The sequence below is a fragment of the Toxotes jaculatrix genome, chromosome 12, assembly GCF_017976425.1.
Source record: "Toxotes jaculatrix isolate fToxJac2 chromosome 12, fToxJac2.pri, whole genome shotgun sequence".
Classification (NCBI taxonomy): domain Eukaryota; kingdom Metazoa; phylum Chordata; class Actinopteri; family Toxotidae; genus Toxotes; species Toxotes jaculatrix.
Genome location: NC_054405.1, coordinates 25,962,523 through 25,989,193, shown reverse-complemented (window position 1 = coordinate 25,989,193; position 26,671 = coordinate 25,962,523). Strand labels below are relative to the sequence as shown.

Here is a 26,671-nt window from a genome sequence, read left to right as displayed (position 1 = left end):
TAATGAGATGTTGCTGCATGTAGAAACAGAAGCTCTCAGATCCTTCACTTCACACTGATTCATTCCAAATTTTACTTAATTACAGAAAATGTGATCTGAAATTTTAAACCTGTTACCAGATGCTAGTGAGAAAACAAAGGTCAGTCGTGGTCTCCTCTGAAAGGACGACCATCCTCACACCTAATATACAAATATAAAAATGCATAAATGTAAATGTTCACAGAGAAATCCTGCCTCTTTTTTTCTGCCAGATACAAATGACACGACTCCGCTCTCTGATTGGCTGAACGCCCTGTCAATCTGAGATGTAGCGGCCAATGGCAGCCGGCGGCAGGCGATACAAACTGACAGCCGCCATGTTGTGTCTCCGGGGGCCCGGAGGGACGTCCGGAAGTGGACGGTAGATGTTACCGCCCGCTCGGGAGCTCACAGGGAAGGGACCGCAGCGTGAAGACATGAGCCGTCCGTCCTCAGCCGGACCTGGAGGTGGAGGACTCGGGGCCGGAAAAGCAGGCGGAGGAAAGCACGGGGGGTCGGGAGGCGCCGGTACTGCTGCCGCGGCAGCAGCCGTCGCCGCGGCAGCAGCAGCGGCATCTGCCGCCGGTGTGAGCTCCGTGGCCGGGTCAGGGTCTGCTGCCCCTTCCTCCGCGGTGTCCCTTCCCACGACAGGCCTGCCAGGGCAGTCCCCGGAGCTCACGGCGCTGTTCGAGTGCCCGGTATGCTTCGACTACGTCCTGCCGCCCATCCTGCAGTGCCAGGCGGGTCACCTGGTCTGCAACCAGTGCCGCCAGAAGCTGAGCTGCTGCCCGACCTGCCGAGGCCCGCTCACCCCGAGCATTCGGAACCTGGCCATGGAGAAGGTGGCATCCACACTGCCGTTTCCCTGCAAGGTAAGCCTCGCCTGGTCACCTGCCAACAGAGGGCTGACACGAGTGCAAGCTAACTCCTCAACATGCTAACCTACAGGTGTGTGTACGCGCGCGCGTGCTACGTGACGTCACACGGAGCCACAGAACCAAAACAAACCTGGAGTTTCTTTCTGTATCATATTCAGAACTTTATTCTGGTTCTGACCGTGTTGCTTGTAACTAAAGACTCGCAGCAGGTAAACCCAGAGTGAACCGAGCCAGCTGGAAACCAGCTTAACGATACAGTTGATCCAGGACAGTGGTGACCTGGCTTCTTAGTCCAGCCCTCTGAAGTGAAACCGAAACCTCCAGATTCTAGGTAGGTCTGTGAAGAACAAATCTAAAATGGTATTTTATTCCATATTTATGTTTTAGTGGCCTATAGCAAACTTCTTTTCCCATGAGCTCTAGATGTTTGCGAGCTAAATGTCATGGCTCGACAGAACAAACGAGTCAAGTGTCTGAGGTCAGTTCACATCTGTTATAAGAGCAGGACAGAGTCAGAGAGACTCACCTGGTTATTTACACTGTCACGCACAGTCCAGTTTTCCATGACATGTACATATTAATGAGTGGCAGGCTTATTTTTCACTATTATACTATCAGTATTTTATTTTACGTAGGTGAAAAGAAAACACTGATGGGAATTTATATTTCATATTAATAAATCAGATCCTGGTTTTCAGTGGTCTGGTCTCCCTCACAAAAGAGGTTGCTCACCTCAGTGGGAGTTATCTGGTTAAATAAAGGTTAAATACATTTGGTTTGTATTTACTAAAAAATCAAAAGGCCACGTAAGCTCAATGAAAACTTTATTCAGGGCTGATCCTCACTGTCCTGTAATTTTCATTCATTTAAACTTCATCTGATGTGTACATATAATTAATACTGGGATATGAACAACCTGGGTATATCCCATCATATCAAAACAGGTTTAAAAGAGGAAGAAGACTCATGAAACAGGTTTTAGAATGATGATATTTAACTATCACACATCAGGGTAATGCTCAGATGTCCACATACTTGTGGCCATGTTGTGTGTCTGTTATCTGGGTGTCAGAAACAACTCTCTGATTCTATTACTGACACATTAAAGTTGAATTGAGTCTCTGAGGCGTCTGAAAGCCGAGGAGGTTTGACAGGGAGGGAAGATGGGTCTGAAAGCTGATGCCTGTTCTGTGTTCTGTTATAAATACACCTGTGCTGCAGCAGGTGAGCGCTCAGGTTCATTGTAGTTTTACAAAGTCCACTAACAGCCTCTTCTCTGCTGGTGTCTACAGTGCAGGAGCCTTGATAGGAAATGTCTCCTCAGCTCGTGTCCTTATAATAAAATGACAGTTCATCGACTTGTTGTCTCGAGACAAGCTGTTCTTCCCCTTCATTTACATTTCAAACCCTGAACGTCTCATCTGCACACACACACACATACACACACACATCCTCCACCTACAGGCAGCAGCATGTGTGTCTGCAACTGCCAGTCCAAAGCTTCCCCTTTGCTTTACTGTTCTTGGTGTGTATGAGACTGTGTGTGTGTGTGTGTGTGTGCGTGTGTGTGTGTGTGTGTGTGTGTGTTTGTGTACCCATCAGTCTTTGCTGTGACGGTTTTCTTCCTCGCTGAATGTGTAGGAGTCAGCAACTCGTTTCTCGGTTCCATGATCAACACGTTCGTTGATAATGAAAGAAATTATTTTTGGCTCTAACGTGGTGAACACGGTAAAATGTGAATGTGGAGAGACGTGGTTATAGCAGCAGCCGTGTTCTTGTGATTGAAATGAAATATGCGTTACTTCACTGAGGGTTCCTGCTGTCAGTGGACGTCGGTCCTCAGTGGATCACCGTTCTTCATATTTATCATCAGGTTGATGCTTTTATGATTTGAGTCCCACAGTCCTGATCCTGTCTGCTGATGTTGCTCGTCCTCCTCCTCCATCCTCTCTCTTTGTGTGTGTGTGTGTGTGTGTGTTTTCCTTAACGTGATGAATCTGATCCTCCTGAGTGCTCGCTGAACCACTAAACTCTCCATCAGTGTGTAATTGAATTAAAGTGTTTTTTTATGGAGCTGCTCTTTTCCCTCCTCCCCCTTTTTTTTTTTATTTTTTATTTCTGTGAGTAACTGGTGACCTGACGTCACAGCAGGGGGCGGGACCAAATTCTGTAGGAATGATGAATTCTCTGTTTATTGCTTTCTGCCACCGGTACCCATCACAGCTGTGGTCTGCCTGAAAGAGACGCGTGTCGGATGTTTGCAGGTGATACTGTCATTGAAGTAACTGCACAAACCAAATATAATCAGTACTGAAGTTTAAATTCACTCATCAGCAGTAAAACACAGTGAGAGCAGAGAAAAATCTCTGAAACCAACAGATTTAGAAAATAGTCGACAGCTGTTATTCTGTCGCTCGTTTAATCGACGAATCGTTTCTAAGCTGAAACACAGACAGACAGGTACAACACGTGACATAAACACTGCAGAGCTGAGAGGAAGCAGGAGAGAGAGAGAGTGATGAAAGCACAGAGATCAGTGTGTGTGTGTGTGTGTGTTGGGGAGGTGTGACAGATGCTGGGAGGAGGAGGAGGAGGAGGAGAACCACACTCGGCTGAGCGATACTCTTTATTCTCTCTCAGCTTTCTTTCTCCCCGCCCCCACTGTGTGTGTGTGTGTTCGTGTGTGGGTCTCCTGCAGAGACTGTGTGTGTGTGTGTGTGTGTGTGTGTGTGTGTTTGTGTGTTTGTGTGTGGGTCTCCTGCAGAGACTGTTGGTGTGTGTATGTGCTGCAGCGTCTCAATGCGGTCGGTTGGAGGACAAATGTTTTTCTGCCGCTCAGTCAGAGAGAGGTTGAGAGACATTCACTGAAAGCTGGAGAGAGAGTATTTTTCTCGTGTGTGTGTGTGTGTGTGTGTGTGTGTGTGTGTGTGTGTGTGTTCACTGCCGGCCGGTCCGATGCCACACAGCTGAGTGTGTGTATCAGCATCTGTGTTTGGGCTCTCAGTGTGTATTTATGTTTTTGGTGCTTCGTTTTTTTTTCACCACAGAAGAAGAAAACAGTTTTTTTTCTTCTTCTGCTGCTGCAGTAGGAGAGCGAGTGGGTGAGTGAGGTTCAGCTGCATTACTGCTGCGTCTGTGTGGATTCACCAACAGAAGCTGGTACGTGTGTGCCGCACTGTGCTCGTTCCGTACCGGTTATTGTTCTGATGGACCGAGTGTCAGCTGATCGGTTCCAGCTTCTCCAGATGTCGGTGTTCGGTCGCTGTTAATCTCCTCAGATGTTTGGACGCGTCTCTGAGCTGACTCTGTCTGTCTCTGACCCTGTCTCTGACTCTGCCTCTGTCTCTGCCTCTGCGCTGACTCTGTCTGTCTCTGTCTCTGACTCTGTCTCTGTCTCTGTCTCTGACTCTGACTCTGAGCGTTTTTACCTGTAACGTTTTCTTTCAGCGCGATTTCTAAGTGATTCTGAGGCACTTGACAAACTCCGGTCCCGGTCTAGTCGTGATACCTGTCCCGAAGTGAATCCGGTTGATCTGACGAGTCGAACTCAGTTCGCGTGTTGTCGTGAATCGTCGGTGTCTGAGTGTAAACTCGGGACTCAGGTAAATCACCTGACTTCACGTGTGTTACAGAGACCGAGCATGGTCCGGCTGTGGCCGTCCCCACGTGTCCCCGCAGCCTGTCCGAACAGCTGCTCACCAGCTGCTGTCTGTTTTCGTCCCGCTGTCTGTCTGGTTAACTACGGAGAGCAGAGAGGGACAAACAACAGGCAGAGTTCAGGTTAGACCTCGGGTTTTAGGGGAGCTGCCCCACACTGCCCCACGCTGCTCTGCCTGTAGTTTCCTTTAAAGCGGAGTTGAAACGATTTGTCGTTCAACAGAAAATTAACAGACCGCTGCTTTTATACGGTCCGTGTTTGTCCTGTGTCTCAGGTTTTCTTTTCTCAGTTTTATAATTGTAACCTGAACGTCTTTGGTTTCAGACATTGAACTCACTGTTTTCTAACATGTTATAGACTAAAGGATTAATTGATTATTGATAATAATCATTAGTTGCAGTCCTGTGTGGGTCTTTTGTAAAAACAAACAAAGTGTAATTTATTCTGACAGAGAAGTGACAGAGAAATGTGCGGAGGTTTCTGGCCTGATGCACTAAAAGTTTGGAAGTAATCTACCTGTGTGTGTGTGCCTGTGTGTGTGTGTGTGTGTGTCAGCTGTGTCTGTGTGTGTGTGTGTTCGATGCTGTGCCCGGCCTCCTGCCTGCCTCTCCTCAGGGAGCTGGCTCAGTGGCGCTGCCTGGTGGGCTGGCATCGCCACCACGGAGTCGGCTCAGCTAGCACCGCAGGGATAACTGCTAACACTGGACAACAACAGCAGCAACTGCAGCAGGGGTCAGAGGTCAAGGACAGGGCCAGTCGACCTGTCGGCCGCACCAAACCGCTGCCGAGCATCCAGGTGAGTCCTGGAGGGCACCAGGTTCACCCGGAGTCTCTGAATGGCCAAATGTGGACAGTGTTGCTGGGTCCGTCCGACACTTCAGTCCACAGCCAAATATCTCCTGGAACTGTTCACATCATGTAAAATGATTTTTTTCATACTCCCCAGAGGCTGAACCCTTTAGATTTTAATGACTCCATTACCTTTCATCTAGCTCCATTCTTAGGACAGAATTTACATTTTTAGTTCCACGAGACGGTGAAGAGCACAGCTAAATCCTCTCCATGTTTTTTTTTTTTTTTTTTTTTTTAAATCCAGTTTGTTTGTGTGCAGCCTCTAGGGGGCGTTAACTGCACTTTATCTGTTTAAATACTCTTATTAATCTCATATCATCATTAATTTAAAGATGATAGAGTTAAGCTCTACCCATTTAACACACACACAGACACACACAGACACACACACACACACCCTACACAGGTCTCCTTCTAAAGCCTCAGCTGGATGAGAGGATTCACGTCTTCCAGGTTTCAGATTGTGAATTGAAACAGTTCATCGTCGCATCATATCACAGGCTCACGTGATGTTCACAGGAAACCTTCCCGATGTGAATCTGGGTCAGGCGAGACATCAGGCGTCTCTAACGTGCCGTTAGTCTGCAATTAGTCCAAACATTCACTGGTTCGTCTCAGATTCAGAGGATTGGCTGCTTCTCTCTGTCTGAAATGATTGGACACTGAACGCCTTTGGGTTTTGGACGGTTGATCCTCGGGCCCTGGGACTGTAAAGATTAATCCACGACACGTCATCCTCTCCTGTTCCTGTTGTCTCTCGTTTCATAAAGCCTGTGTGTGTTTTCAGTCTCTGTTAGCGGAGCAGTTTGATCAGCAGCTCGGTCTGAACCTTTCAAAGCTGAAAGCTCAGGTTGGTGATGGCGTCTTGTTTTCCAGCTTCCTGCCCTTTGCAGGAAGCTGCTGCTGCGCTCTGACCTGCAGCTGATGAATCTTTAATCAGACAAACAGTGAAACTCCTGCAGCGACGTGAACAGGACGGAAACACAATCAGCTCTCAGTCACTCTCACCCTGCTGTCCTTACACGGCTGATAGATTACAAACACCACGTGACTCTGCTGATGGTTTGTCAGGGTGGCTCCAGTTTACGTCTCAGTTTTTACGAGTGATGTAGAGCTATAACTATTAATCCGTTCATTGATTAGTTGACAGGAAGTTGATGATGATCTTGTTTTCAGTTGGAGCAGCATGGCCGAGCTGTGTGTCTGAGTAACGATGTGAACTCTGCTCAGGTTTGAGCTGCTGGAACCATGAATTAGTCAGTCATTACTTTCTGACATTTTGTTAAATGCAAGCTTCCATCATCCTCCCGCTCTCTCCGCACAGCTCCTGTAAACACACTCATCCAGCCAGAAGCTGATCCACTTCTCAGGCTGCTTGGTGAGTGTTCTCTCAGCAGGCAGCACAGAGGAGTGGAAACATGTCCTGAAAACGGTTTCTGTCTTCGGCTTGTTTTGACTGTTTTTATTCTTTTATCATCTAATCCCGTCACGTTGGACAGTAGAGACAGTTTCCTGTCTGCTGTCCTGAGGTCACGCTGAAGTTCTCTGCAGGAGATTTGATGCAGCAGCCAAAGTAAAACCAGTGGTGATTTCTGCCTGTCCTCTGTCCACTGTCCTCTGTCCTCTGTCCCTCTGTCTTCTTGGATCCCCCAGCTGGAGAACATCTATGCCTGTCTCTCTCTCTCTCCTCATGTTTATGGATGCTCTCTCTCCCTCAGCATGGCGAATTGTGCTCTGTGATGTTCAAACAGCATCACTAATGACGCCGCCTGCTTTCCTCAAGTGCCTCTCTGTCTTCCTGAGCTTCTCATGGCCTCGCTGTTTTCATGCCTCATTTACCGTCCTCATCACACACACACACACATAAACACACACATGCACAGCTTTAGGCTCCTGATCTATCTATAGGTGCTGTTGTTCAAGATGAAAGAGGAGGAGGAGGAGGAGGAGGCAGAATCCCATCACTGTGACCTTCAGCATCTCAGAGAACCAAGAAGGAAGCTGCAGCCATTACACTGCTGACTGACCAGAACACGCACACACACACACACACACACACACACACACACACACACACACACACACACTTACTTTCTGTATTTGTGAGGAGGTTTTAATGTTTGGAGGACACGCGCAGCAGGAAGGCGGCGTCTGGAGAACAGCGTTTCAGTGGAATGTGCCTTTAACCCTCAGTCCTGTCTCTGCGTCCCCCCCCCCCCCCCCTCAGTATTCGTCGGCCGGCTGTCTGCTGTCTCTTCACCACAGCGAGAAGCCCGATCACGAGGAGGTGTGCGAGTTCAGGCCGTACACCTGTCCGTGTCCCGGGGCTACCTGCAAGTGGCACGGCTCGCTGGAGGCCGTGATGCCGCACCTGATGCACGCGCACAAGTCCATCACCACTCTGCAGGTGTGCACCACTTCTTTGTCCTTACATCACCACCTCAGACACGAGCTGGAAAAGTCACCATGTCTGGGTCATGTTGTCTTTCTTTCCTCAGGGGGAGGACATCGTGTTCTTGGCGACGGACATCAACCTGCCAGGTGCCGTGGACTGGGTGATGATGCAGTCGTGTTTCAGCCACCACTTCATGCTGGTCCTGGAGAAGCAGGAGAAGTACGAGGGTCACCAGCAGTTCTTCGCCGTCGTGCTGCTCATCGGCACCCGCAAGCAGGCCGAGAACTTCGCCTACCGCATGGAGCTCAATGGCATCCGCCGCCGGCTCACCTGGGAGGCCACGCCGCGCTCCATCCACGACGGGGTGGCGGCCGCCATCATGAACAGCGACTGCCTGGTCTTTGACACCTCCATCGCCCATCTGTTCGCCGACAACGGCAACCTGGGGATCAACGTGACCATCTCCATGTTCTGAGGGAGCGGCGCGGCGTGGCGTGACGGGCAGTCGCGGTCAGACAGCCGCTGACCTCCGGTGTGGCTCTGTGGTCGGGGAGTCCCGTGCCGGACTCCGGACGTGGTGCAGCGCTGCAGATGCAGCTGGCTGTGTAGCTGCAGCCGTTTACCTTTAATTGCTGAGAGACAACTTCTCCAACAACTCCACAGCTGCAGCAGCAGCAGGTCGCCGCCTCCGCCCTGCAACACGTTGATGAACGGCGGGACAGAGGGACTCAGAGCACCGTGCTTCCGTCCTTCTCCAGTGGACGGAGAGGAGGTCAGACCCGCTGCTTCATCCCCCGCCCGTCCGGGCTTGGACGCCCGGGGTGGACAGAGACCGAGCTGTCCGAGCGGGATCCTGGTCTCTGGAGGAAGTGGATTCTTTAGCACAACAGCCCCACGAGCCTGTGTCAGGGTCTGACTTCCTGTCAGCGTGTTCACAGTATTCTGACCTCTGCTGGGAAAAGCTGTCAGCTTCAAACAGTCGTTAGCACCATTTTCCCACAATGATCTAATACAACCGGAGACACGTGTTAAACAGCTGTACATATATATACATATATAACTATTATTGTCATTATAGTTTAATGTGCTCCGTGTTTTCTTGTTAATTGTTTGTTTCACTGGAAAAAGTTCGAGCAGCAGTTTAAAAGCTGCACAGATCCAGCTCACAGAGACATAACAGATAAATCAAAGCTCTGTATGTGAGAGGCTGAAAATGTTTTTGGTATTTTTGCATTAAAATGACAGTGAACAGAAAAATAAAATAATAAACAGAATCTGAGATCTGACTCTTAACGTGTCGCTGACCAGCAGAATAATGTGAACACAGCTGTTCAGCCACTCTGTGCTTTAATGGTCTGAGGCTGCTGGTTCAGATCCCTGACGTGGTCCATCAGACCCAGGCGCTGACCCGACAGCTCGGTCCAGCTCGTCGTCTCGTGTTTCGGAGGTTAGTGTTTGGCCTCTGTGGGAACGAGCTGAGCTGTGGAGTTAATCCTCAGACCTTCTTTAATCTCAGATAAAAGCAGTAAAATGGAGGAACAATCCTCCCACCCCTCCTCCTGCAGTGTGTTCAGCCACCAGCGCCTTACTTTTCTACCACCTCCTGTTCCCCCTGTTCCTCCTGCTCCTCTTGCTCCTCCTGCTCCTGATGTTCCTCCTGTTCCTCCTGCTCCTCCTGCTCCTGCTGTTCCTCCTGTTCCTCCTGCTCCTCCTGCTCCTCCTGTTCCTCCTGCTCCTCCTGCTCCTGATGTTCCTCCTGTTCCTCCTGCTCCTCCTGCTCCTCCTGCTCCTGATGTTCCTCCTGTTCCTCCTGCTCCTCCTGTTCCTCCTGCTCCTCCTGTTCCTCCTGCTCCTCCTGGTGTTCGAGCTCCTTCTGAGGGAGTCTTGGTGCTGATGTGCTTCACCTGACGTCACGTTCTTTTCAGTTTTGTGATTTTGTCATGAAAACCTGCCCAGGGAAATAAAACTGAGACTCTTTACAGAGACATGTTTTCAAAACACTGCTGCTTGTCCAAAGCCAGAGACACAGTGGACAGACATGACTGTCTTTAAGGACACTGTAGGTAAAGGAAGAGATTACCTAACATTACCTGTCTCTGAACCTTTGTAGCAGCTGAGCAGGAAGAAATGAACTTCCTCCTGATACCTCTGATCACGGACACACCTGTAAGAGAACCGCAGACCCCTCAGACCTCGGCGGCGTTTCCTCCGTGTTTGTTGAGCTAAAGAAAGGTCGACCTCTGCAGCTCCTGGTTTCTCAGGTCATATTGTTCAGAGTGGAGCCGCAGATACAACATGTCAACGGCTGTGAGGCCTCCATCACTGGCAGTGACATCCAGTTAAAATCCAGCTTTAAAGCAGTTTAGCTGAATCAAAAGACGCCGTGGTTAATGGCATCAAAATAAGCTAACGTGAGCTAACGTGTCTTAGGCCAGATGGAAATCAGCAGAAGGTTTAGCTTTGCTTAGTGACCAGCAAATCATTCATGTTTTCATCAGCTTTTTCAACCTTAACGTCTCATTTATCAGGTGATTCGGTTTTCAGTTGTTTTTGGGTGTAAACATCCCGGAGTCACAGTCAACAACAGCAGACAGACCATGGATGATGTGACGACTGTGCTAATGAAAGTCTTAACTATCAGCACTGAATAAAAACGCAGAGGAAACGCCGCTCTGTCTCTGATAATCACTTCCTCTGTACAGCGCGCTGTAACCAGGCTCTGCTGCATTTCTCCTGTGCTCGTTCAGATGTGTTTTACTGAGTAATTTTCTAAACTGACCTTTGACCTTAACTCTTCTGCTGCTTTAGCCTCTGTCCGACCAACATCTGTAACATCTGCACTGAAACACACGGACAAAGAACAGTAACTGCTGACTTTTCTGGTCAGAGCAGAAACGTTTGGTTCGTTCAGTCGACAGGAAACCGATAAAAATCTGTTCCTCAGTTTGTCACGTTACGTTTCGTCTTTAAACGAGCTGATCACCATCACACTGATGATGAGACATGATCATGTGACCAGGCTGTTTTTACTCTAGTTACTGCTTTAATTAGCAGATGACTCAGTGTCACTGAACGTGTTCTACAGACTTTCCATTGTGATCTGAAGTTTGGCTTTATCATAGCTGATTTTATGGGTCTGTAATTTCTGAATCATATGAACAAACAAGTTATTAAAGTTTTTCATTTCATTTATAAAGATCTAGTTTATTTTCCACCACCTGGCAGGAACGCGCAGGTAGAACCTTCTGTTGTATGTGATTGTTCTTCTTCTTCTTATCAGAGCTGCTGACCGCGGGAGTGAAGGATGCTGGGAAACACAGCTGTTTGTTTCTAACCTGATAGTCTGTGAGCTGGAGGTTTAACATGCACAAACATCTGGAAACGATGAACCAGCGCTGAGCGTTGTCTCCAGTTCCCTAAATAAATCCATAAAAATAGAAATGAATTTAAAATCTGCTTTTGGAGGACAGTGATGTCTCTGTTTTATTACAAAATTAAATCAAACAGTTCAAACACATTTCACACATTTTACTCTGGACTGAAGGAGACTGAGACGTCCCAACGGATCTGTGTCTCTATTTTCTTCTGTTGTCTCTGTCCCGGTCTGTCTCTCTCCTTCTATCATAGTCTCTGTCAGTCTCTCTCCTTTTATCATAGTCTCTGTCCGTCTCTCTTCTTCTATCATAGTCTCTGTCCGTCTCTCTCCTTCTATCATTGTCTCTGTCCCGATCTGTCTCTCTTCTTCTATCGCTGTCTCTGTCCCGATCTGCCTCTCTTCTTCTATCGCTGTCTCTGTCCCGATCTGTCTCTCTTCTTCTATCACTGTCTCTGTCCCGATCTGTCTCTCTTCTCCTGTCTCTCTCCCTGTCCTCTCTGTCTCTGTTGTTCTCCCTCTCATGGTCTCTCCTCCTGTCTTCATCCCTCCTCCTCTCCACCTCCTCCCCCCGGAGTCTCTCGTTGTCCCTCGCTCTCTGCCTGTTCTCTTGTCCTCCTGGTGGCGCCCCCCTCTGATTGTACTTGTCGTAGGCGGTGTCCTCCTTCTCCTCTTTGACTCTGATGGCAGGAGGAGGAGGGGGTGAGGAAGAGGAAGGTGCCCGGGTCCCCCTCTCTTTCTCCTTCTCTGCCTTCTTCTTCTCCTTCTTCTCTTTCTTCTTCTTCTTCTTCTCTTTCTTGTCTGAGGCAGAGAGCAGGGAGAGGAGAGATGAAAATCCGTCCTGAAGTCATTCTTATATCAGGGATTAACAAAGGAAGGAGGTGAGCTCACCTTTCTTAGGCTTTTTCACAGGCACGCTGTACTGCTCATCTTCCTCTGAGGAAGAGGAGGAGGACTCGGCAACTTTGGGAGCGCAGCCCTCCTCCCTCAGACTTTTGGTCACATCGTCGATGTCCTCGGAGTCTTTGGGGGGACGGTAGTCTTTAACGTGGTCCACGCGGATGGTCCGACCTTTAATCTGAAGGCAGAAACAGGAACTCAACATCGGAGCGACTCAGAACCACTTCTCCGGTTTGAACGTGTCCAACCTGCTGCAGCTCCAGGAGCTGACACGCTCACACATTATGATGCTGTTCTCACGCTAACGTCGCTTATTATGTGTAAACAGATTCACCTGTGAACTTATTCCCTGACAGGAGGAGGAGTCCTGATCAGACACAACCTGTTCTGTTTAGATTCAGCCACAACAAGCAATGTGAATATTATTCAGAATACTGTGAGTTCACTGATGTGTCTTGTTTTCAGTGCTGACGGTCTCTGCTTCATCCTGCTGCTGGACAACGAGCCCAAACACAGCCAGAGTCACAAAGAATTATCTCCAGAGACCAGAAGAACAAGGAGTCCTGCAGCAGATGGTCCGGAGAACTGGTGCTGTTTTAAAGGGGGGGGTCACAGCAAATCCTGATCGTTTTTTCTCTTTACTGCTTTTTGGATGATGTTCACTGATAAACACAAACTGTGTGTGGCTTTGATTCTGAGCCTCCATCCAAAGTGCCAAACACCTTAGCACTGAACACTATCTCCGCCTACAACCACAAACTTTTGTTTTCTAATTCCTGGTTGTGTGTACATGATACATGGTGTTAAAGTAACTGTGGCGTCACCTTGATGCCGTTGAAGTTGTCCACAGCCAGGATGGTGCTCCTCTGGTCCTCGTAGCAGATGAAGCAGAAACCTTTGGACTTCCCCGTTTTCTTGTCGCGCACCAGGTTGATGTTGACGACCTCTCCGTACCTGACGGGACGCAGAGAGAGCAAATTCTCACATGGTCTCTTTTTGGTTGTTACAGCGAGGGAGTGAACAGGACAGAGTGTGGAAGTACTTACTGAGAGAAGACACAGATGATGTCGCCTTCAGTCAGCTCGTATGGAAATCCTCCTGCACGAAACAAAAACTTATTCTACCCATGTGCTGTACGATCATCTCAGGCACAACTGATTTTTGAGAAAACTCATTAGAAATGATGTGACAGGTCCCTGTCCTCAGCATGCAGCATTAGCTCCTGACTCGTCCACACAGGAGGGTCTGTCCTACCAACAAAGATCCAGGCGCTGTCTTTGTACTCAGTGTGCCAGGAAACAGTCTCGTTCACCCCGAGGTCGGCCTCCCGCTCGTTCAGCTTGTTGATCAACTTCACCTTCGTGAGCGGACTGAAAACAGAGGACAGATAGATATCACCAGGCATTAAAGGGAAGGTATCCTTTTATATTAACCACTGACTGTCTGCCACTTATCCACTGTGATGAAGTGAAACGTCACGTCACCCACTGTAAAATCAGCTGTTATAGAACTTGTCTGCCCAGTCACGCCAGACTCCATTCAGACTATAGCCAATTTTATGTTTCCCGTTTAAAAGGAAACGTGCACGTCTATGAGTTAGGTAAAGATTTAAGGCATTTAGTTTGGTTTAGTTTATGATTCTTTCTTAAATTGGGCAAATCGACTGATTTCGATAAAAGAAAAACGATCCACGTTCGCCACAGCTGACCGTGGAGTGCCACAACAGAAGCCATGAAACGCAATCAAACGGATTCTTGAGATCTGAAATGATTGAACTGCTCTTAAAGGTTTATGATCACATTAGCTACTCTGTTTGATCATGTATGCTAACTCGTCGAATAAGAGGGAATCATTAAATTGTGAGATTTTTGAACAGGGTTCGGTGAAGCGAGAATGAGTGACGGTGGCTAGGTTAACTGTATTTATCGCCAATGTTTGTGAGCTAGCTGCTAGTAGGTTATCGTACAGCTCGTACAGATAGACATCCGAGGCAGTACGAATAAAGACCGAACAGTAAACAGAAACTCAAACAATTACTTCAATGTGAAAACGTCCACTTACTTCATGGTGAACTACATGGAAGAGAAACCGATGCTAATCTGGAAATGCCTACTTTGCCGACATGAGCCATTTCCGTATGAATCACGGCCGCTACTGCCGCCTGCTGTTTGGATGTCTTAACTACAAGCTAAATGAGACAAGAAGAACTAAACAGCCGTCATTGAAAATGTATATAAAACTGTATTATATCAGAAATAGGGTCTAATTATCCGCAAAATACCTTTTAAAAATGTATTTTCATTGTGTGTAACATGTCCGCCCGTAGAACAGGGGGCGCTGTGCTGCTAACCGCCATCTACTGACCCGGTTAGTAAACAAGGGTCTGCCGGTTAAACTCAGAACCAGTCAGAAGCTAACTAAAAATAACCCGCATTTAAGTTGTATTTCAGTTGACATTTTAATACTCCCGTTAACTATTTTATCGTTAACTACTATTTTAACTGCTCTCGTGTATTTTTACACTTCAACTATGCTGCGATAGCTAACTTTAGCCAGGCTACCGTTAGCAGCAGTAAAATCCCTTTCACCGCCGTTCATGGATAAATAACGAATAATCAATGCAACCAAACAGTTGAAGTGATTCACCTCTGTTTCACTGCAAGACTGCTGCGGGTAAGTAATGCAGTGCATACAGTTTATAGCTGTTCAAGTCAGTGTTCTCACAGTTCAAATCCAAACTCGTTTACCACTTTAGCCAATTGAACAGACTCGTTTTCAACCCACATTAGTTTGTAGAACATGTTCAGGAGTTTCTCTGACTCGTTTGGAACTTCTGATAAATTCGGCTCAAGATAAAACAGATTTTACTGCGACAGATTGTTTTAATTCAACTTAATTTCTGGGCTGGTTCCCTTTCTGCTCTCCATCCAGTTTCTGTTGAATACTTTAATGAAAGCTGGAGCGTGAATAGAAGGCATATATATTTAAATATATATATGTAAATATATTTACATATATTTACAATTTAAACATGGACTGGTGTAATCATTATACAGCTCAGGCATGTTCTCGGGATGTCAGGAGTTCTGTTTAGGTACAGGGATACCTAAAGTTGGCAGAATACTGAGTGAAATTTGGTGGAATCGTTTCTTCAGACGAGGACATGCTACAGGCTGGTTTTAGATGCCTGCTAGTCTTAAACAATGAAACTGCACATAGCAAGTATTTTAAAAGGGTGTAAATAACAAGGCGAATCCAGGACTATCGGCTATCCCCGACAGGGGGCGCTACTGTATCACAACTCTTTCTCAGCAGGGTGGGTTTGGGTTTGATGGCATTTTGGAGCCACACATCTTATGAATCTTATGAACATTTTGACCTGCAGTAGATTGACTGGTGTCTCTGTCCCTCTCTCTTGTCTTTTTCTGTTTGTCTCTTAGCAGGATGATCTCTCAGGTCTTCATCTTGTCTTCAAAGGGCGACCACCTCATCTATAAAGACTGTATCCTCCTCAGTTGTCCCACAACTAAAAGCTACAGAGGCCAAATGCAAACACATGCATCTGTTTCTGTCTCATGTTTCCTGACACGTCCCTTTTCTTTTTTTTCTACCTTTTTTTGGCTGTTTAAAAGTTCTTAACTTGACCACCAGTCCGTGGGGAAGCTGGAAGTGACGTTGTCAGTATTTTCTATGAGAAGGTCACAGCGCTGACTGGAGACCAGCCCCCGGTTGTCATGGTAACACCACATGCGCCTGGGTGCCTTCGACTGTTAGGTTTAATCCTTTGGATTGACCTGATTTTCTGCATTAATTGGTCACAAAATGTGATCTGACCTTCATCCAAGTCACACGTACAGCCAAACACAATGTGCTTAAGCTAATAACACACACCGGTATGATTTTTCATGTCTTTATTGAACATACCAATTAAACTTTCACAGTGCTGGTGGAAAAAGTAAATGGAACCTTGGATTTAATAACTGGTTCAACCTCAAACCAGCTCTCCCAGTAGCTGCTGATCCACAGGAAAAGTTTTGGACCAGTCCTCCTACAGAGCTGCTTCAGCTCAGGCATGTTCTCAGGATGTCTGAGGTCAGTCCACAGCATCTCTGTGGGGTTCAGGCCTGAGCTCTGACTCCAGAAGGTGGACTTTTTCTTGCCACTGTATTTGATTCACGCTCAAACCTTTTCATATCAGAATCCCGTGTTACTGAGAATCAGGAGAAGCAGAGCCAGATGATCCAAGAAGAGAAGTGAATTTCATCTGAACTTAAATAACAACAGGAGAATTTGTAAACATGAATGTTTTCCATCCCGGGGCCTTAATCAGGACTGTGGTTTGTTCTGCAGAGTCACAAAGGTCTTCACTTTGTCCACGTCAGGCAGGGAGGACTGTACTGGGTCGCCACGACCTCCGCCGACTCCTCACCTTTCACTGTCATCGAATTCCTCAACAGGTATGTGTTTTCCACAAAAGGCAGTTGATGATGAAGTGAAGCAGAGAGCACTGGAAGTACAAAAATAAATAGTACAGTATACATTTATACTACCATACACAATATTTAGATAAATTCTTCACAGGTTGCTGCCTCACCAGCTTGAGAAGTTGTTTGCCTCATTTTTAAATATTTACCCAAAAGAGCCAGCGAGGGATTGAAAGGGATTTTCACTGAAGAGATGTCTGAGAAAGAACCAGTTCACATCGGTTAAAATGTGTGTGTGTGTTCTCAGGTTAACAGCTCTGGTTAAAGATTACTGTGGCAGTCTGTCTGAGAAGTCGGTGCAGATGAACTTTGCCCTGATCTACGAGCTGCTGGACGAGGTTGTGGTGAGTTTCCCTGCCTCAGGTAGTCCCAAAGAACCACCTGGGCTCATATTTATCAGGTGTCTCAGAGAACACTCAGACATGGCCTTAGAGTCAAAGCTGAAATTTCATGGTGATTTTTACCAATATTTAATATAATATAATAAAGAAGTAACTCTCTGCCTGTCAGGACTACGGTTACATCCAGACCACGTCCTCTGACGTCCTGAAGAACTTCATCCAGACTGAGGCTGTTTCCTCCAGACCGTTCAGCCTGTTTGACCTCAGCAACGTCGGCTTGGTGCGTTAACACCAACTACACCCGGCAGCTGTTAGAGCTGTCAGACCAGATATGTTGTTTCAGAGGTTTTTCAGACTCAACCAGAAGAAAACCTGAAAATCTTCTCTTAGTTAGTTAGAGCTTAAATATCTAAGCTGAGAGCCTGGATTTACCCTGTTGTTGTTGTTGTTGTTGATGATGTTTTGTTGCTGTAGTTTGGAGCAGAGACGCAGCAGAGTAAGGTGGCTCCCAGCTCTGCAGCCACCAGGCCCATCCAGTCCAGCAGAGAGCAGGTAAACAGCATCACATGACGACACGGTGACACATCATTCAGTCTGCGGTGCAGCTGGTGAATTTCTGGGACTTTTCAGCAGCTGGTCATTTTCCACAAGTATAATTTAGTGTTTGAGGAAAACACACATGAACACAAACAAACAAACCAGAGTCAGGAGCAGCTTTATGTCCTGGAAGAACTTGTTTTAATGTTTCAAGTGAGTCAAAGTCTCGTCCTCTTCGATATGACTTTAAACATCAGAGTTGTTGTGAGCGTTTGTCCTGCACCGTCTAAATAAGTCGCACTGTTTGGTGAAGAATCATGTTAATCAGTTACAGACGACGAGTCTGAGCCTGAAAATGACAGACATGTTCCAGTGAATAGTCGGGTCCTGGCTGGACTGGACTGTAGACTTCCTGCTGTGACCATGACTGATGACAGCAGACACACACCTCACAGTCTCCATACACGTGTGTGTTTTTCCAGGGAGGAAAGAGTGAGATATTTGTGGATGTGATTGAGAGGATGTCGGTCGTCATCGGCTCCAACGTGAGTAACGTGGACGTGATAACGTCAGTCACTGTGTGAAGGACTTAAATCAGTAAAAACTTAGTCTTAAATATGTTAAGTCTAATTATTAGATCAGTCTTTTGTCTCCTTTTGTTGTGTAATGTCTGGTTTCCTCTGATCCTCTGACCCATCGGGGGCTGTGAAGCTGTGGTGTCTGACTCTGCTCCGTTATAAAACACTTTGTGATGCAGGGAGTTTTGATGAAGGCAGACGTCGAGGGAGAGATCAGAGTGAAGTGCTACATGCCGAGCTGCTCAGGTGAGTTTGGAACAGAGCTTATTCACTTCTCTGTACTTAGAAAAGACCAACAAGACTGTGGGAAGTGTCTCTGACTCTGACTGTCCTCGTTTGCCAGAGATGCGAATTGGTCTGAATGAGGAGTTCAGCATCGGCAAGTCACAGCTCCGAGGTGAAACCACACACACACACACACACACACATTTAGATTGTGTATTATTACTCTGTCCTGTCCTGAATCCATATAGACTTATACGTGTGTGCTGATCAGTAACAGTAAATGTCACAGATATGTCTGAGGTTAGACAGAGTGACTCCATCACAGTTCGTCCACCTTGTACCTGTACTTAACGCGTGTTTGATTCCTCTGTACAACCTTCCTGGTTGGTTTCATTTTGTTTGTGCCTCCTTTTCAGAGATGCCACAAACTGTGTGACCATATTAAGTTAACATCAGCCTCTGTTCATGTGTCCTAGTATTTGCATGGTGCGTCCATGATGCAAATGCACAGAGCAGAGGTGCCACTGCTCCATAGATGCATCACATCTGTGCTCAAAGGAAAACAGAGCAAACAAAGGTTCAGCTGAGTTTTCAGGAATGTTTGGGGCGTTTCCTGAGAGCAGAGCCCAGAGAGAGACAGAGGAAATGAGGGGACAGACACAGGAAGGAAATCACAATCAATTAAAGTAATTAAAGGTTATTCAGCACTGCTCTGTATTAGTGACCTGAACTATTCTTAAAAACTTCATGTTCCAGATTATGATTTGATGAGAGGATGGAGCTTTAAGTGAAGTCTGCATTTTATGAATATTTCTGCAGCAACAGGAAGGAAATCACCCACTTCATGTGGATTTCAGACAGTTTGTCCATGATTCAGTCATTCAGGGTTCTGTTCTGTTTGGATTGGATTCCTTTAAATTTGAATATAATGTTAATACTGAGACGGTGTGTGTGTATATACTCATTTCATTTTCATCGTTGAACATCTCATGGGACACATGTGATACATGTATGTGATTCACGCTCATTCGTGTGAGATGTCAGTGTACTGACAGCTGTGTACAGCTGTGTACTGGAAGCTCAGGGGTTTACATATGAAAATATTTGGTTTGCTGTTGGTTAATGTGTCTGAGTAATTCCCTGTGAGAAGGATCATGGGAAAAAAACAAAAATGACACCGTCCATTCAGACTCAAGGACGTCACAGTCCACGGCCAGCGCCTTAGCCTGAGTCAGTCACCTGAAGTGGGTTTGTCGTTTCATTTCCTGCTGCTGCTCTTCACGTTTCACAGACAAATGTGTTTTTATTTTGGTGTTTGTTTATTTATTAAGCTGCCTCAGGTTTAAAAGTCTCATTACTCTTTCTGGCTTCTGCACGTACTGATTCATGAACATGTCGGGTGATGGTTTTTTTTCGTGTCAGGTTACGGGGCCGCCGTTCGTGTCGATGAGTGCAGCTTCCACCAGGCGGTCCGACTGGACGAGTTCGACAGCCACCGGATCCTCCGACTCTGCCCGAGCCAGGGAGAGGTATACACCTGTTTTTACTCATTATGAACTCTGTTCACCTCCAAGGTTCAGGTCCACTGCGACCCGACCTCCTGGAGCAATGCTCACTTTTTATTTACTGTCTCTTTGTTTAGGACTGTGCTCTACATGGGTATGATGCAAACTGAAATAATAAAGGTCTTTGAACTCCACAGCACAGCGCCAGATAATTAGCTAATAACGCAGGAGTCTTGCGTCCTGTGGGTTTTGGGGCCCCTCAGGATCTGGGGCCCCTGGGCAGTTTCCCATTTTGTACAGTTGACAAATCCAGTCTCTGCTGGGGACAATGGGAGAGGTTTCCCTGATGGATACCTGGACAGCATCACCTGAGAAGGAGCTGGTGAAATTTCAGGCAGGTTACACAACATCTGTGCTACACCTACAGCAGCTGCTGTCGCGGTCAAAGAAGGTGCAGGCGTGGGTCACATGGGTGGAGGTCTGCAACCACAGCCGCTCCCAGGTGGAAGCTGACGTCCTCTGCATCGTTACTGTGGCTGCGTCTCTGTACAACTGGAGCGATGTGATTAAAATAGCAGATGTTCTCAAAGAGCTCAGAGAAAAGTGGTAACATCCACAGTTCCAACAGGGAACCTCCGTCTGGCGAGGAGGACTGTGGGACGCGACTGAAAGCTCCAGATCAGTGACCTCGTGTGTGAGATTGTTTTTTAAAGGCCATAGTGTGGAATCAGTCAAATCTCAGAAACAGAAACCGAACATTACGACGCTCATGAAGGCAGCATTGATGCAGGACTGTTGCACTGAACTGCATGAGTTAGCATAGTGTTCCTAATAAACTGCAGACTGGATGTAAATCAGCCTGAGGCTCCTGTGCTGTCGTAAACAAAATAAACAATAAACAGTTGTCATGGGACTGAATACTTTGTTCTCTTGCAGTCGAGCTTAAATGTGGTGCAACACTCACTAAGCCCCTTTCACAGATTCCTGCCTTACAGGAGGAAAGTGCAGGTTTTTAATGTTTCAGCACAGAAACCAAACAAAATCCATCAGCTTTGGTGCCATTTCCTTCCTCACACGTTTGTTTCTTTTCTTCTGTGTGAAAATGGACTGATTTCAAACTCGTCCATCACAGTGAACAGTTAGTTTCCTACAATCACATAACCAGGACTCCACTGTCCATGTTTATATTACAGGACCTGCTCACAGTCCTGAAGCAGACTCTCTGCTCCTCTCTCTCCTCCTTGTCCTCTGTCTTTGTTTCCTCCTCTTCATGCTCTTGATCTCTCCTTTTTCCTCCCCTTGCAGCAAACAGTGATGCAGTACCAGCTGAGCGATGATCTGCCTTCAGCTCCTCCTTTTCGTCTCTTCCCAACCATCGAGAGAGACAGCGGAGGAAGGTAAAGACAGATACGCCAGCCCAGAGAACAGCTGTGGGTTCTGCACTGGTCCTTTCTGGTTCTGTTTAGTTGTTCTGTATATATCTTCTTCTGAGCACCTGTGATGTGTTACCTGTGTGTTACCTGCGTGTTACCTGTGGACTCTGAGAGCAGAGAGAAAACCTGAGGGTTTGCTGTGAGCTCCTCAGAGTCAAAGGAGACGTTTAATTGGACAGCCTCAACATTTTCCAGCCCACACCCTGTCAACACGCAGTTTCCAATCACTCAATACCAGTTTGTTACAGATTAGGTCCTGGGGTCGTAGTTTGGGGTCGTAGTTTGGGCCCTCACATGGGGCCGCACCGCCTGTCAATCTGTGCTGATCCCTGCTGAACTGTACTGAAAAATCTAGCCTGCAGTTGAACCTAATTGCTGAGCCCTGATCAGTTATGTAGATGTTATATTATTCCTTCTCTGCGTACTGGTTTCCAGGCCCTGAAGCAGTCAGAGGAGGTCTGACTGGAAACTGTGCAGACGTGAAAACACGTGAATTGGTCCTGTATATGAAGTCATGCAGAGTAAATCTCAGCCGCTCAGTGCCTCCACCCCTCGCTTTGTTCTGCTGCGTGCAGGTGGGGCCGTCAGGATATTCGTCAGGTTTATTTGCAGAGCTCAGTCTCGTACAGAAGTGAATCAAAGTGCTTTGCGGAGCGATAAAAAGTAAAACATTAACCTTCACACGCGGTCAGAAAAGGCTGAAACCTGCTCACAGCTGATGCTCTTCCTGTCCGCAGGCTGCTGATGTACCTGAAGCTTCGCTGTGACCTGCCACCTAAGAGGTCAGAGTTCATTTCACCATCTTTGCAAACCACTGAAACCAAACTTAATTCCACTCAGCTGTATGGTAGGTGTCAAACAGCAGCTGGTGCAGGTGCGGCAGGTATGTTTTAATCATTCAGGTTCCCGAGTTCTGTTGGAAATAACACAGGTAAACATACGTTCATGTAAGAGTAACGACAGGTGTCAGATGAACGTGGAGTAAAACGTATGATCTCTCCTCCTGAAACGTGGCGGAGCGGAAGTGACACGTAGCTTAAAAATACGCACGTAAAGTTGGGTACAGTACCTGAATACCTGCAGCTGCTGGAGAGTCTGACAGGTGACCTGTGCAGCGAGCACCCACTGACACGTTGTTAATAAAGATTTGGAGGATTAGTGGATAACAGTGATGATGATGATGATGCCATTGTTTTGTTTTTGCAGCGCTGCCATCAACGTGTGTGCCACCATCCCTGTTCCCAAAGGCTCGGTGAGGTGAGGCGCTCCCATTCAAATGTAGCTGCTCGTCTGAAACTCGCGTTTGTTATGGAAATCAGTGTGCACGGAAAAAAAGCACCCGCTCAGCCCAGCTCAGTGCTCAGCGCCTGAGTCTGGACTCCACACACGTGTGGTGGTGGTGGTGGTGGTGTGCAGGTTAGCTGTGACTGAGTCAGCCCGCGGAGCATAAACAGGAAGGTTCAGTCCTGACGGGGGAAGTCGTGACAGTTCCTCATCTCTGAGGAAATCAGACATTACAAACTCTGATGATGTTTTTAAATAGAAAACAACATAAACAAAGTATGAAGCATCAGAGACGAGCAGGAGGAAGTGCTCCTCATTTGGTATTTAAAGTCATGGAAAGTGGAGTCACTGATGGGTGGAGGGCAGGTGCTCAGACGCGTAGCTGTTTCTCAGACGAGTTAAACACGTCCGACCTGGACGGTGGATCATCGCAGACTCAGAGCAGAAACGCTTTTATTTCTAATGGATCATTTTTCAAAGACTGAATAAAAGTGAGGAAATAAAATTCTGCATTAAGCATTGAGGAGAAGGTTTAATGATGAGTGACACATCACAGAGGGTCAGTCTGCAGCAAGATGGCACACGACAGGCTTCAGTGTGTGTCAGTGTGTGTCAGTGTGTGTGTCAGTGTGTGTCAGTGTGTGTGTCAGTGTGTGTCAGTGTGTGTCAGTGTGTGTCAGTGTGTGTGTCAGTGTGTGTGTCAGTGTGTGTCAGTGTGTGTCAGTGTGGGTCAGTGTGTGTGTCAGTGTGGGTCAGTGTGTGGGTCAGTGTGTGTCAGTGTGTGTAACAGTGTGTGTGTCAGTGTGTGTAACAGTGTGTGTGTCAGTGTGGGTCAGTGTGTGTGTCAGTGTGTGTCAGTGTGTGTCAGTGTGGGTCAGTGTGTGTGTCAGTGTGTGTCAGTGTGTGGGTCAGTGTGTGTGTAACAGTGTGTGTCAGTGTGTGGGTCAGTGTGTGTCAGTGTGTGTGTCAGTGTGTGTGTAACAGTGTGTGTCAGTGTGTGGGTCAGTGTGTGTGTAACAGTGTGTGTCAGTGTGTGGGTCAGTGTGTGTCAGTGTGTGTGTCAGTGTGTGTGTAACAGTGTGTGTCAGTGTGTGGGTCAGTGTGGGTCAGTGTGGGTCAGTGTGTGTCAGTGTGTGTGTCAGTGTGTGTGTCAGTGTGTGTCAGTGTGTGTGTCAGTGTGTGTGTAACAGTGTGTGTCAGTGTGTGGGTCAGTGTGGGTCAGTGTGTGGGTCAGTGTGTGTGTCAGTGTGTGTGTAACAGTGTGTGTCAGTGTGGGTCAGTGTGTGTGTAACAGTGTGTGTAACAGTGTGTGTCAGTGTGTGTGTCAGTGTGGGTCAGTGTGTAACAGTGTGTGTCAGTGTGGGTCAGTGTGTGTGTCAGTGTGGGTCAGTGTGTAACAGTGTGTGTCAGTGTGGGTCAGTGTGTGTGTCAGTGTGGGTCAGTGTGTGTGTAACAGTGTGTGTAACAGTGTGTGTAACAGTGTGGGTCAGTGAGCTTCATCCAAAGTCGCAGCAAAGAGGAAAAAGCTGACTCAGATCAGGAACCAGCAGCAGTTCCCCTCAGTGCACCTGCACACAGTGTCCCAGATTGTTCCAGCATCTTGGACAGCTGTCATCAGTTCCTCTGTGGGTTTAGTCTGTCTCAGTGTCTCTGTCTCTGCATCTGGAGATGGTTGTTTATGACTCTGTGTTTGGACTCGTGGTCCTGCTGCAGATGAGTCTGGGACCATCAGACGTCCTGATGGGACTGATGTCCTGCACCGTCCTGTACATAAACCAACAGTCCAGACTGAAAACCCTTCTGTCTTGGTTGATTTTCATTCTGGATCAGAGCAGTGTTACGTCAGCTGAAAGCCCTGAGCAGGATTATCTGTCAGATCACCTTCTGTGTGTTCACCTCTGAAAGCGTTTCTGCCTCACCGCTTCACCCCCCGGATCATCTCTGCACCACCACCACCACCGCCGCAGGGACCACTCCACCCCCTGACCTCTGAACTCCTCAGGCATCTTCTGTGGTCTCTCATGCTGCTGCCGAGTGTGAAGCTGAGTGTTGCACTGTGGATGAGAGGTGTGTGTGCGGACGTATAAACGAACCGTTGTGTGTTGTGGGTTCAGTTTGTCACAGGAGCTCAGCAGTCCGGATCAGAGCGCCGAGCTGAAGCTGCAGAGCAGAGCTGTTGTTTGGCAGATCCCGCGCTTCCCTGGAGGAACACAACTGTCTGCCCTGTTCAAGGTGACCACACACACACACACACACACACACACACACACACACACACACACACACACACACACACACACACACAGATCTGTCCTGCTGCTACTTTTAGTTCAGAACTTGTTTGATGTTTTTCCAGCTTCTTACTGTGTCGTTACTTTTATTTTGTGCATGAGTCTGAAAACGATTTAAAAGTTCTGTAGTTTGTATCATCAGCCTGTCAGGAACACAGACTGTTGGTCTTCAGTGGTGTGTGTCCTGGTGTGAAGCAGACAGTGTTCACTGCAGGACTCTGGTTAGCTGTGTGTGAAATAAACACTCAGACTCATAATAATTACTTCCTGATGACTTCTTCTCCGCCCTCCCCCTGCACGCGCCCCGTGTTCAGCTGGAGGTCCCCGGCCTCAGCTCGGCCTCCATGTTGGAGGTCGGCCCGGTCGGTCTGAGCTTCGAGCTGCCAAAGATCACCGCCACAGGGCTGCAGATCCGCTTCCTCCGCCTGTCGCCCGTCCAGCCCGGCCCGTCACAGCGCTGGGTCCGATACATCACCCACTCTGACTCCTACACCATCCGGATTTAACCGTGTCCCTCTGCTCACGGCCTTGGATGGTGAACGTGTCTCATCAGTTTCATGATGAAGCAGCAAGAAAAGGATTTTTATTGACTGATGATCTTACAGGAAGAAATGATGCCAGTTTTTTCCCTTTCAAAATAATATGTGTGTCATTGGTTAATATCTGTTGTATTTATTTTTTTTGAAAGGTGCAGACGGCTGGGTTTACCTCTGCTTTACAAACTGGACTTGAACTTTATTCTGTTTTGAGTGAAGACGTTTTAAAGTTGTACATTTCTCCCTCTGAAACCTGTAGATGCTCTTCAGCCTGACAAGGTTCAACCAGTTGCCATTTCCATGTTTAATTCAGTGATCAGTGTTTCAGTGCTCTGTATTTCTCATGTTCAGAGCTCCCTCCTCCGTCTGTGGCTCTCAGATCCAACATCACTGGTTCCTGCTGAAGAATAAACCTTTAAAACTGTTCACTCGTTCATTTGTTGGGGACTATTTTCAGCAGCGGATTAATCCACATTTGGTGCAGTAGTGAGTGTTTGTGGCAGCAGGAGTGTGTGTGTGTGTGTGTTAATGGTGATGAAGGGACATGTCACCCAGTGTTTTTAAAGTCTGATTTAGAGTGTGATGTTTGGGTCTGTGACACCTTGTTCTGCTCTGGTTTTTCTGACTTGTCAGTAAATGTCAGTTCCTCTTTATGTGACCTTGTATTTAAAGTATTGCAGTTTTATTTGAGGTGAAGTTCTATTTTAAAAAGCAGATCTTGAACATTTATTGTCACAGACTAACCTTCGATGAGCAGCTTCAGTACGATGCCAGATATTAGCGCCTGATCATTTTTGCTCAGGGACCTGTTTCACTTCTCGTCGGGTGATTGTTGACGGTTTTGTGGTTTATCGAGCGGTTTGCAAAACACCTTTGCAAAGGTTGAAGAGCTCAGAAAGGAATGTGGTCAGCCCTGCACATCCTGTTAGAAGTGTGCAGTCACACTATGCACTCAGTTTTGGAGTTATGTGTGGCTCTCAGCTCCAGGCCCACTGGTTTCAACCGAAAACATTCATTATTAAAAAATATTAGTTTATTGCTTTAAAAAACAAAAACACTAATTTTCCTAAAACAGCTGCTCATTGTAGATTTTAATAAACAATCAGGAGGAAGTGGAACGTTTTTCAGGACCATTTTTAGTAAGTAAAGACTAATTTACATAGAACATTTTAAAATAAATGTTTCGAAGAACAAAGCATCAAACAGACCAGATAAGAACACACACAACTCAAAAACCATCTGTGGAGGAAAGAGACTGAATATAAATGAGGGTTTTTAAAATGCCAGCTGAGTTTGATGTTCTAACAGTCAAAGGTTGAGCAGAGTTCTCTGTGTAAAACACGTGGTTGAATCAGTTAGCACAAAGCTAGCTGATACCATGGC

At 47.1% G+C, this 26,671-nt stretch overlaps 3 protein-coding genes across 5 annotated transcripts; 2 read left to right on the top strand and 1 right to left on the bottom strand.

The window, feature by feature from the left end:
- Positions 1–355: 355 nt before the first annotated feature.
- On the top strand, positions 356–11,103 carry siah2l (seven in absentia homolog 2 (Drosophila)-like). Of its 2 annotated transcripts, XR_005895006.1 has the most exons (4): positions 356–890; positions 7,634–7,813; positions 7,905–9,248; positions 11,082–11,103. XR_005895006.1 is itself a non-coding variant. In XM_041051550.1 (3 exons), the coding sequence occupies exons 1-3, from the start codon at positions 405–407 to the stop codon at positions 8,274–8,276; spliced, it is 1,038 nt and encodes a 345-aa protein (XP_040907484.1). In that variant the 5' UTR covers positions 356–404; the 3' UTR covers positions 8,277–9,518. The 2 variants fall into 2 exon arrangements, 1 of the variants encoding a protein (XP_040907484.1); XM_041051550.1 differs by lacking the exon at positions 11,082–11,103 and having other exon boundaries at positions 7,905–9,518.
- Positions 11,104–11,266: 163 nt separating this feature from the next.
- Positions 11,267–14,218, bottom strand: rbmx2 (RNA binding motif protein X-linked 2). Its single transcript, XM_041051548.1, has 6 exons — positions 14,136–14,218; positions 13,329–13,444; positions 13,121–13,172; positions 12,899–13,028; positions 12,066–12,252; positions 11,267–11,975 (listed from the first exon to the last, which is right to left on the bottom strand). The coding sequence occupies exons 1-6, from the start codon at positions 14,138–14,140 to the stop codon at positions 11,377–11,379; spliced, it is 1,089 nt and encodes a 362-aa protein (XP_040907482.1). The 5' UTR covers positions 14,141–14,218; the 3' UTR covers positions 11,267–11,376.
- A 235-nt stretch (positions 14,219–14,453) lies between these two features.
- Positions 14,454–25,756, top strand: ap4m1 (adaptor related protein complex 4 subunit mu 1). Of its 2 annotated transcripts, none has more exons than XM_041052451.1 (16): positions 14,454–14,747; positions 15,518–15,576; positions 15,726–15,811; positions 16,425–16,531; positions 16,806–16,902; positions 17,069–17,179; positions 17,374–17,451; positions 17,919–17,981; positions 18,194–18,260; positions 18,358–18,411; positions 19,662–19,768; positions 21,050–21,141; positions 21,915–21,959; positions 22,384–22,434; positions 24,576–24,693; positions 25,067–25,756. In XM_041052451.1, the coding sequence occupies exons 2-16, from the start codon at positions 15,519–15,521 to the stop codon at positions 25,256–25,258; spliced, it is 1,326 nt and encodes a 441-aa protein (XP_040908385.1). In that variant the 5' UTR covers positions 14,454–14,747; position 15,518; the 3' UTR covers positions 25,259–25,756. The 2 variants fall into 2 exon arrangements, with proteins under 2 accessions (XP_040908385.1, XP_040908384.1); XM_041052450.1 differs by having other exon boundaries at positions 15,515–15,576; positions 25,067–25,733.
- The last annotated feature ends 915 nt before the right edge of the window (positions 25,757–26,671 follow it).

Coding starts and splice junctions, on each gene's coding strand:
- siah2l (XM_041051550.1), top strand. CDS start 405: ATGTTACCGCCCGCTCGGGAGCTCACAGGGAAGGGACCGCAGCGTGAA. Junction 891..7,633: donor CACTGCCGTTTCCCTGCAAG/GTAAGCCTCGCC, acceptor CCCCCCCCTCAG/TATTCGTCGGCCGGCTGTCT. Junction 7,814..7,904: donor AGTCCATCACCACTCTGCAG/GTGTGCACCACT, acceptor TTCTTTCCTCAG/GGGGAGGACATCGTGTTCTT.
- rbmx2 (XM_041051548.1), bottom strand. Junction 13,173..13,328: donor CAGCGCCTGGATCTTTGTTG/GTAGGACAGACC, acceptor TGTTTCGTGCAG/GAGGATTTCCATACGAGCTG. Junction 11,976..12,065: donor TGTGAAAAAGCCTAAGAAAG/GTGAGCTCACCT, acceptor TCTCTGCCTCAG/ACAAGAAAGAGAAGAAGAAG.
- ap4m1 (XM_041052451.1), top strand. CDS start 15,519: ATGATCTCTCAGGTCTTCATCTTGTCTTCAAAGGGCGACCACCTCATC. Junction 17,452..17,918: donor TCCAGTCCAGCAGAGAGCAG/GTAAACAGCATC, acceptor GTGTTTTTCCAG/GGAGGAAAGAGTGAGATATT. Junction 17,982..18,193: donor CGGTCGTCATCGGCTCCAAC/GTGAGTAACGTG, acceptor TTTGTGATGCAG/GGAGTTTTGATGAAGGCAGA.